This window comes from Phaenicophaeus curvirostris, chromosome 1 (genome assembly GCF_032191515.1).
Source record: "Phaenicophaeus curvirostris isolate KB17595 chromosome 1, BPBGC_Pcur_1.0, whole genome shotgun sequence".
In the NCBI taxonomy this organism is placed as follows: domain Eukaryota; kingdom Metazoa; phylum Chordata; class Aves; order Cuculiformes; family Cuculidae; genus Phaenicophaeus; species Phaenicophaeus curvirostris.
In genome coordinates, this window is record NC_091392.1 from 178,922,477 (window position 1) to 178,933,023 (window position 10,547).

The following is a 10,547-nucleotide window of genomic DNA, read 5'->3' on the forward strand; positions in this document are numbered from 1 at the left end:
TAAAGCAGAATTGTGTGATATATTTTTCTTTCTTAACATTGTAAAATGCAAAATCTGACAAATAAAATCTAGTTCTTTAAAATACATAAAAGAAGCCATGAAATTGTTCTGTATGGTTTTAAAATGACTGGAAATTTCTTTGTTCTTGACATTTTCTTTTATGCAATACAGAACTACTTTAACAACACTATTTTTGTTTTATAAGGCAATTAAATGCAATTATAGTGTACAGATGACAGAGTTTGTAAATCCCAACATGATTCCTTGTGCACTTCTTTTCTGCTCATTTACATTGTGTATGGCTTCTGATATGCAGAAATGCCAGTTCTGCTGTTTAGAGATGTTCAAGTAATTTCTTGGTTAACATAGTATCCCCTTTTGAACATGTACTGTTGTAGAGACCTACTGGAAAAAGATCAAAGCCTGTGAACATGTCCTTTCTCCATTTTGAAACACCTCTCATAGCACTTTGTGCTGAAAAGGTTATTCTGGTGGAAGAACCAGAGGTTATTATTCTAGGTGGAAGAACCTAGGCTCCTCCTTCCCCCTATGGATGGGGAATCCATTCTGCGTTCTTGTATGCATTGCATGCTATGCTGGGTAAATGGCTGGATGAAAAGTAATGGTCTTTCAGAGGATGAGGAATAACTTATAATAGGGACTATACTGTTACTGCTTTTTTCTTAAAACATTCCATTTACCCTTAAGTATCCTACAAAGAGAGACTGGCTGATTAGAGGTTATATTGAGAAGCAGAAACAATTATTCATTCAAAGAAACCTGATAACAGGACGAGCCTGGTCCATTTGAACCTAACCCTTTTTTGCTGGTAGCTTCAAGGGGAAGAAGAACATGATCCTTACGGTCTTCAGAGCAAAGACAAGTTGTTGTTTTGTTTTTTTTTTTATAAAAGGGAATGGACAAATTCTGTCGTAGAAACACAGCTATGAGTTGGAAGGGACCTTAAAGATCATCTAGTTCCACCCCCCTGCCATGGGCAGGGACACCTCCCACCAGCCCAGGCTGCCCAAGGCCCCATCCAACCTGGCTTTGAACACCTCCAGGGATGGGGCAGCCACAGCTTCCCTGGGCAACCTGTGCCAGGGCCTGAACACTCCCATCGTGGAGAAATTCCTCCTTATGTCTAGTCTAAATCTGCCTTTCTCCAGTTTATAACCATGGCCCCTAGTCCAAGCTGACTGGTGTGGCTGACACACCTAAGGGATGGGGATGCCATCCAGAGGGACCTGGACAAGCTTCAGAAGTGGGCCCACGTGAACCTCATGAGGTTCAACAATACCAAGTACGAGGTCCTGCAGCTGGGTCAGGGTGAGCCCCAATGTCAATATAGACTGGGGGATGAAGGAACTGAGAGCAGCCCTGCTGGGAAGGAGTGGTTGATTAAAAGCTGGACTTGATCTGACAATGTGTGCTCACAGTTCAGAAGGCCAATTGTATCCTGGGCTCATTAAATGAAGGGGACCTATAAGAAAGATGGGGACAAACTTTTTAGCAGGGCCTGTTGTGACAGGACAAGGGGTAACTGTTCTAAACTAAAAGAGAGCAGATTTCAATCAGCTATAAGAAAGAAATTTTGTATGATGAGGATGGTGTAACATGGGAACAGGTTGCCCAGAGAGACGTTAGATGCCCCATGCAGCAACTGCTCACTGAATTGAAGATGCTCCCTATCACTGGAGGGTGGTTGGACTGGTGAGCTCTAAAGGTTCCTTCCATCCAAACTATTCTATGATTCTTTAATAGGCAAAAATCTTCATCTCCTGATCATCAGGTAATTACACAAAGAAAATGATAAATGTGTACATAATAATTATACTTATTTTGACAATAAGTATAATGGTATAATGTATTCTTTCCTATCTGGATATATGCTGTTGCTCAATATTTCTGGTTTGTAAGTGTGCCCCTATGGATTTTTATGTTGTTTCTTATCCCTGTGCTTCCAAATTTGGAGAATTTAGAATGCAGTTCAATCATTACCATTTCTTTGATCATTTTTTCCTAAAGAAAATTATAGCATTGGTACCACCTCCTTGTCAAATAATGAATAAAACATATACAAGTTCAAAATACAAGCTGTTTTAACCTTCACTATTATGAAAGGGAGATATATGTGCGATAAGCTGTGGTCTGATGGATGACGTGGATGCTTTTCTGGGAAGATCAAATCAAGCAAACGGTTCTGTTACATGGGAAATAAGGGAATAATTTACATTAAAGAGGAAAGTAAGTACAATGTGTATGTTTCATACTCAGAACCAACTTAAGTGATGTCTCATAAGCAGAATATACATGCTAGCCGACTCATAAATGTGCATCACAACACTAAATGTTAGCTTCCCTTGGACAACCTACATGTGAAGTGTTCATGTACTCATTAGTTGCAGCTGCTGATGGAGTCATTAATGTGGCAATGAACTTTCCACTGGCATAACTGTTGCTGACTGCAGAGCCTCATACATTGTGTCTCTATGAAGTAATACAATTAATATTCTATTTCTGTGAGATGGCGATGAAGCTCTAATACTTCATTTATGAAATATTTTGTCATGGCCTTTCATTACAGTTAATGCAAATTTCTCTGTACATTGTGTCATTACTGCCATCCTTCTGGCATTTTATTTTTATGTTGGCATTTACATCCACAAATGGGAAAGGTCCCAGGGGATTGCCCAAACACAAAAACTTATAATGTTTCCCTTTGAGATTTTCCAGCTGGAAAGAGCAGCAGTATATTCACTATCTGGGAAATGATTTTATGAGTATGATAAAAAAAAAAAAGAAATGTTAACTAAGGAAATTATTATAAATACTTCTAAGAATGCAAAGCCAAATTTTCAAGAGAAAAAATGGAAGTGAAGTGAATGGCTATATGGTAAAGACAGCACTGTGGCATATATTTCAAATTTAGCACTAGCACTTACAAATTTAGGTGCTCAACTTTAAATCTTTATTGTCAAAGTACACTGTTGTGTGTAATTATTTGCAATTTTACATATTTTGGCAGTGTTGTTATAACAAATGGTCTTTTCCTATGTCAAGCTATCCCTAAATCAGACTTGAATGAACTGACAAATTATAAGTATGTCATCTGGAAGAAATGGAGGACGTGATGGATATGGAACAGGGATTCCCAGCCCGCAGTCCCTTGGCTATTTGTTTCTTTTGAAAACAATAAAAGATCTTTCAAATGAAGGTTGTCCTTGGCAGAACTGAGTGGCTGGAGAACTAAGGGGTGCCAAAACTGTTGACAAATGACAATGCTGATAGTTGTACCCTCTAAACATCAGCTGCATCCTTGGCCCTTCGTACTCCGTAGGACAGCAAGAAGTCACGCAGAGAAATTGCAGGCTGCCTGATAAGGGAGTATGAGCCTTTATGTCAGCATAAAGCTTCCCACTGCTAAATTATCAGAGGGCTTAGTTGCACTGGACTTGTTTTGTACACTTGGAGGTAAGTTCTTGCACTTTGAAGAAAGCTGCTTCACATGCTACGGTATTCCTGTATTTTTGAAGCCTCAAAAGCAATGGCAAAATTTTAAGAGCGTTATGTGGTGGGAGCTATTTCACCAGCTTCATCCAGCTCCACTTTGGACTTCTTTTCTGCATGAAAGGTGCTAAATAAATATAAGTACCTAGTGACTGGGGAGAGCAGAGACTGCCTGAAGGCAGCAAACAGTTGTGTCGGCTGAGTGGGAAATGATAAGGGAAAACCCAGCTAAGAGGATTTGGACTTCATCAGACTTCACATTACTTAGACCATTACTAGAGGAAGAGAGAGAAATAAGGACTAAGGAATGGTGTATGTATATATTTAAAGGCTTAACATACATGACTGTAATACTTTTATGTGGCCCTTTCAAGGATTCTTAAAGGAGAGACTGATGTATTGTTGGTCTCTTGCAGAACAACATGTTTCTTAGCCCCATTTAGGACTCAAAGGTGCCATACCTGCATTTTTCAGCAGGCTCTGCTTTCAGTTCTATACATTTCAGTTAAAGACTATTCAAAATCCAACTCTAGTTTTTCTAGGAAGGGGAAATGCTTGGGCTTTTTACACCTACTGTCAGTAATGACCTCTGTGCTTTAAAACAAATGGGTTTAATGGACTTTTGCCTTCAATGGCTACAAATAATCTAATTATCCAGCCACTCTAGATACTGGATGATTTAGGAATCAAAGACACTATTAGAATCTGTTACAGTAATTAGAATCCATTTTAAACCAATTGCCTGTGGCACGACATGGTCTAGTGAAAAAAGGCTGCTGGCTAAATGTTCTTCTTCCACTAAATGCAAAAACAAATGTTAGACTATTTTTTAATTTTTTTAATATAAGAAAGTCAATATTACAGAAGAGAAGCAAATCAAATTTCTGTTCTTTTTTATGCTGTTTTTTATATACTTCATATATGACTGAAGCCAATGGAAGGAAGATCACTGATTGACTGGTTTTTGGATTAAAATCACAGAACATATTTGTGAATTTAGGGAATAAAAAGAAAATTACAAATATAGTGAATTAAATTGTTGTTACAGGTAAATGAGAAGTCATAATGCAAGAGATGTGGGTAGATTGGAAAGAACTAGAAGAACATCTGCACTCCCCACAAAGCAGCTAGAAGTATTTGTAGGAGCCAGTGAGCAGGTGGATAAAGGTGTTCCAGATAATATAGCATTCCTGGATTTCCAGAAAGATCTGACAGCACTGTCTTGTCAAAGGATGTTAAAGAAATTGAACTCTAATGGCAAAAGGAGGAAAATCCTCTTATAGCAAAAAGATGGGTTGAAAGACAGGAAACAAAGGGGTAGGATTAGGTGATTTATTTCCATAGTGAGGACCGTAGCATGCAACAGCTCTCTGAGTTCATCTGTGCCCGTCTGTGAGAACAAGGCAGAAAACATTACTACACATGAATTCATAGTCTGTCCACATCTTGAATATTGTGGTGTGGCTACCTATGTCTCAAAGAGGATGTAGAAGCACCAGAAAAGATTCAGATAAAGGTACAGAGATGACCTGAGTGTGGAGTACTGCCATGCAAAGGGAGCCTGTACAGATTGCCTTGTAAAGCAGTAATTGAAGGGGCTACGTGAAAGGAGGGACTAAGGATTTTTACAGTGAGGGAGTTATGGTGGGTGATCAGCATGTTTCCCCCTATTCCACAGGTAGAATGAGCTTCTGTGCAGGGGAACACGATGTCTTTTGTTTCTTTCGCTTGCTTTTTATGCTACACCCCCACCTCATACATCATGAAAATTCGTAGGGCACCAACTCTGACAAACTGCAGGACCAGTGGGAAGCCAAAACTTTGGCTCATCCAACAGAGGCTGGAGGGCAAAGTCTTGAGGATTTCCCACCTCTCTCAATTTGTCTGTGAGATGGCGGTCTTACCGTGTGTGGTGCCTAACTCTGGCTCTGCCTGTGCTATGTGGAAATGCAGAGAATTAAATAATTTATAGCCCTGATATTCTAAGCAGCACTGAGAGCCTGGAGACTGGTAAATGATACATAAAGCACCTCTTTGTTCAGAAACCATTTTCTATTAGTAAATTATATAGAAAACACCTTGTTCTTCAAAAACTATTACCTATCTTTTCTGAGTTGGATCATAGCAGATGCGGAGGGCAAGGTCAATTACTGAAAGCAAGTTACATGGATTATCTGGGATCTATCAAGGTTCCTTAAAATACTGGCATTTTTCTTTGTTCTAGGTAGTATGAGAATATGCCATGGTGTAATCTGGCAGTGACTAGCTCAGCAGCTTCTTTGTAGCTTGCTGTGTGTTTGCTTCCCTGTCTGTCCTCTGGAGAACACCACTTTTCTCAGGGCTCATTCATGACACAGTTGCCAGGCTGGGGACCGATCCATCTTTCTTTAGGTCATCTCTCCACGTGAAGCTCCTTGCTTCCACAGGACTAGCAAACCATCTAAGCACCACCCAATTCCCGCACACCCAAGCGTGTCTGCCTGCATTGATATATCTATCAAACCTACTCCATGTTTCGATAACGGGTGATGTGTAAATGAGTTAGAGTTTACCCTATAAGCCCACTTTTTCTCCTGACATCCAGCATCTCCTTACATGTGTCCTTATCCATCTTCAATAATGTGGGACTGTGTCTTCTTCACTCATGCCATGCTTGAGTGCTTTCCAATAAAATAAGGAGTTTTATTGTTCAGAGTTTTATAAACAGAAACTGTGTTGCCATGTCTTGCCATATGAATAACAAATAATGTTTATGGCTCATCTGATCACTATGGAGAAAATTCTCTAGGGTGCAGAAAAGGTGTTTTCACAATGGGTAAGTTGTCATCAGTTCTTATTGCAAATAATAGTCCCAACTTTTTAAATTGAATATGAAGATATCAAAGAACTAAGCTGTCCTGCTACAGAACATAAATAATGTTCTGTCTACCAGCTCTTGAGTAATAGATTTTTCTGGATTCACTTTAATAATGAAATAATTCAGATATTCTGGCAGTGAGCCCCTATCTGGGTAAAGATCTTGAGCAGTGTGGACCGCTGGTATGCCCCTGGAATGGCCATTCCAATCATTCTGTGAATTGACTCGTGTCCAAAATGGACAGAAATTTCACTAAGCACAGGCACCACTCACAAATGCAGACAAACACAGAACATACAAATGTAAGGAATGCTTGCCTTTTTTTTATCTTATATGGAGAATGCACTGAAAATGCCCTTAGCAGTGTCCAAGATTGGAAAAACTGGACAGAGTAGGTATGTTTCTACTGGATTGATAGAAGAGTGACTGTAGAGATATAAGATATAAATGAAAACATCTACATCCGAGTTGCTGTAGGCTTCCTTTCTAGTTGAGATCTAGCTGGTTTTAGGGTGGAGTTCTCCTGGCCTGTGCCAAACATCTATGTCTGATCAGCTGAATGCACCCCAGAACTGCACTGATGCTGTTGAACCTCCTCCTATTGAGAGAAGTCTCCCACTATTTCTTGCTGTGCAGCAGAAGATAAGCTATTATAAGTAATAAATATCCTAGACTGCTTTTTCTCAGACTCTGGGCCAATATCAAATGTGTCAGCAGGAGAAAATTCAGAGTGGCAAACAAGTGGCAGTATTAGACATCATCACCTTTCCTTCCCCTTGAAAGAATGGTAACAGATTACAGTTACCACTCACAATAATTTGTATTAGCCAGGGAAGCAGCTAATTACCACTGATTGCTGGAACACTCATTTCTTCCAGGGCAAAAGAGTGAATTTTTCCTGCTTCTGCGTATGTGAGCTGCCAGTGCTCAGGGGGTCTACAAAATCAGATGATCTGGAAGGGAGCTGTGATTTCAACACATTTGATAATCACCAGCTCAGGTGTGTGAGGAAATCCCCAAAGGCATCAGACACCAAACTCTTCCCAACACCCACACTGTGGGACTGCTCTGGACTGTGCTGCTACCACAGAAATGGAAGAGCGAAGCTCCCATGCCTAGTTCTTAGTCTCTGGGTTTTGCCAGTGCAAAGAGAGATTCATCTAAGGAGTCATTCAGGGCACCTGTTTTAGGCTTCAGCTCTGTGGAGAAACTTCTCTTTTTTACGCTCTGCATGTAATGTCTCCTAAATAGACATAAATACCCTACCCTACACACTGCGAAAGGCAGAAAAGATCTGCCCATATGAAACATCTGTAACCAAATTACCCTAATAAGAATTTGGGAACAACTGACTTGCATAAAACAGGGAAATCTTTTTTTCCAGTTAAGATATTTTTTTCTTTTCAAATGTTAAGGTAATGATGGATGAGCACTATTGGAAGTAAACACATCTTTAAAACAAACTTGAACCCAATAGTTCTGTCACTGGTTTATGTTCTTTCAGTTCTCCTCCATTTCCACTGTCATCTTTGATTTTCATTGCATAATTACTATATTACAGTACTTCTTAGACTAGCAAGCAAAGTATTGCAGGCAGAGAAAACAGTTTTAGACTGCAGCATATACATCAAATCCCCTCAAAGGCTAGAAATCTGCAATTACATGCTGAAATATTGCCTCACTTACCAACTGATATGGTCCAAACAGCAATTATTTTTGCAAAAGCCTTAGTTCTTGAGTTAAACCGGCTGTGATGGATGGGGTTTCGAATGGCAATATAGCGGTCCAGTGAGATGGCACAGAGGTGCATGATGGAAGCGGTGGAGAAAAGCACATCCAAGTAGATCCAAATGGCACAGAGCTTTGTAGGCAGAGGCCATGTGTATCCTGCATAAGAGAAAGTTGACATAAGCTAAGAATGTGACATACTTCCATCCTGTGCTGTGACTCATATGTATTAATGCGTATGTCCTTCTAGCAGAAGCTGGGAGTAAGTTGTGCCTTGAACAGAAGCAGCTTGACACTGTTTTAAGAAACCTTTTTATTTGCTTACAACCTTCTAACTCTGTAGCTTTTAGGATTAACTCTACTTCTTTCCCTGGCTACAAGCAGTGTATATTTTTTTTACTTTTTAATTCTGTTGGCATAATGCTAATTCTTGATGTTATAATTAACCATTTCTGGCAGCAAATCTATGCAAAGAGAAGCAATTTTGTCATTGTGAACCTGCAAGTTCTCATTTTTGTTTTAGGTCTTTTTATCTGTATAATTACTGCATTTATTAACACCTGCTGATATATAAAGCTGCCTGAATTCTGAAACCGAAACTTTAGATTTAGTGACAGCTGAAATGTGTTTTGTTGCATACCAGTGATATTTATCTCACCTGCATTTACGCACCTACCACACACTTAAGGATATTCCCTGTGTCAATGAATATTGATAGGCTACTCCAGAGAGAGCAATCCAAAGCCAATGCATTAGTGTTTACCAATACCCAACCTACATCTTTGCTGTAAATTAAACTGTGTCTTTTAGCTTGCTCTTTCCACTAGCCATGAAGAATAATTGATTGCTGTCCTTTCTGGAAGTTACTGGAAGATCACTATCATATCTTGCCTATTTTTCCTTTTTCTTTTCCAGACTAAGCAAAGCCATTTTCTTTATCTTTTGCTTTTAAAACTTTTATACTTCTTGTTTCTCTGCCTTGGAATCTATTTAATTTATCCACATCTTGCTTATCATTCAGTGAACAAAACAGGACTTGGTACTCTTGCAAAGGCCTCCTGACTGCCAAGTGAAATACAAGATTGCTTCATGGGTCTTGCAGGGAAAGTCCTTGCTTACACAACCTGGAATGATCACAGAATCACTAGGTTGGAAAAGACCCACAGGATCATCAAGTCCAACCATTTCTATCAACCACTAAACCATGCCCCTCAGCACCTCATCCACCCATCTTTTAAATACCTCCAGGGGTGGTGACTCAACTGTAGCCTGTTCCAGTGCCCAGTGACTCTTTCCATGAAAAAAAAATTTCTCATGTCCAGCCTGAACCTCCCCTGGCAGAGCTTTACGCATGATGATGTGTGCCTTTTTGTATAAAAATATAATAGAGACACATGCTTAGCTTATGATGCAGTTTGACAGCCAGATATTTTTTCAGCATTACTCAAGCCTGGACAAATTTCCCCAGCAGTAGTTGGCTTGCTGTCTTTTTCCTAAGTTGGTATCTTTGCATTTATCCTCACTGAATGCTATCTGTTCATTTCAGACTTTCTCTTCAGGGGTCCAGATGATTGTTGACAATTCTGATCCTGCCCTTCAGAGTGCTTGTAACCTCTCCCAGCTCGGTGCTTTTGGAAAGCTATGTAAGCTCACACTTGATACAGAACACAAGTTGCTAGGAGCAGTATTGACCAGACCTAGGCTAAGTAGGGCCCTGCAGGACCCCCATTCAAAGGCCCTTCTAGTTCTGCAGGGAACCATTAATAACTCTTCTTGGAGCAGATTTTGCAGTTATCCATGTCCTTGTCTTGTGGTGATTTAATTTAGAGCACATTATCTGGGCTGTCCATAGCAATGCAGCATGGGGCAATGCCAAAGCTGATATTTGGAGAACATGCTAGTGTTTTGAGGTGGTGCGTGTGTGCATGCCTCTCTCCTTTGGAGATACAGTACAAGGTCTGCAACAACATGAACAGAGGGGAAGGAAGATGAGCTAGGTCTGTGTCTAATTAAATTTAGTTTCAGTAAGAACTGAGGAGACCTAGTTCTCGGTGCTCTTGGACTTCTGATATTACAGAAGTCTGATATTACAGAAGAGCCGACCCTGAAAAGCCATACAGCATTTATGAGTATGTTTCATCTTGTTTTCTGGTCTTCCAACGGGGAATCCAGTCTCTGGAGCATGTTACCTGAGGGCTGGCTTTTAGGGGCATGTATTCCCAGCAGCCTCTCTCTGTCAGGCAAGGACCGTTTACACAGAGAAAAGTGATAAAGAATTTTTACACTTGACAACATGCATCTGTTCTCTTGCTTCATTGGCCTTTGGGAATGCATTTATCATATCCTTCTAGACCCCTTGTCCTTGCTCTAAACTTGGATGTTGCAGGGATAGAACAGCATCCATCAGATAAACCACCTTGGAGATTACAGTGCCAAGAAAAGGTAAAGTACA

General features: G+C 40.0%; 1 protein-coding gene across 1 annotated transcript in view; it reads right to left on the reverse strand.

The window, feature by feature from the left end:
* HTR2A (5-hydroxytryptamine receptor 2A) overlaps positions 1-10,547 on the reverse strand; it is a 29,151-nt gene that overhangs the window by 14,549 nt on the left and 4,055 nt on the right. The window contains exon 2 of the mRNA XM_069881492.1: positions 8,054-8,254. Within this exon, the coding sequence (XP_069737593.1) occupies positions 8,054-8,254 (201 nt within the window). The remainder of the gene's footprint in view (positions 1-8,053; positions 8,255-10,547) is intronic.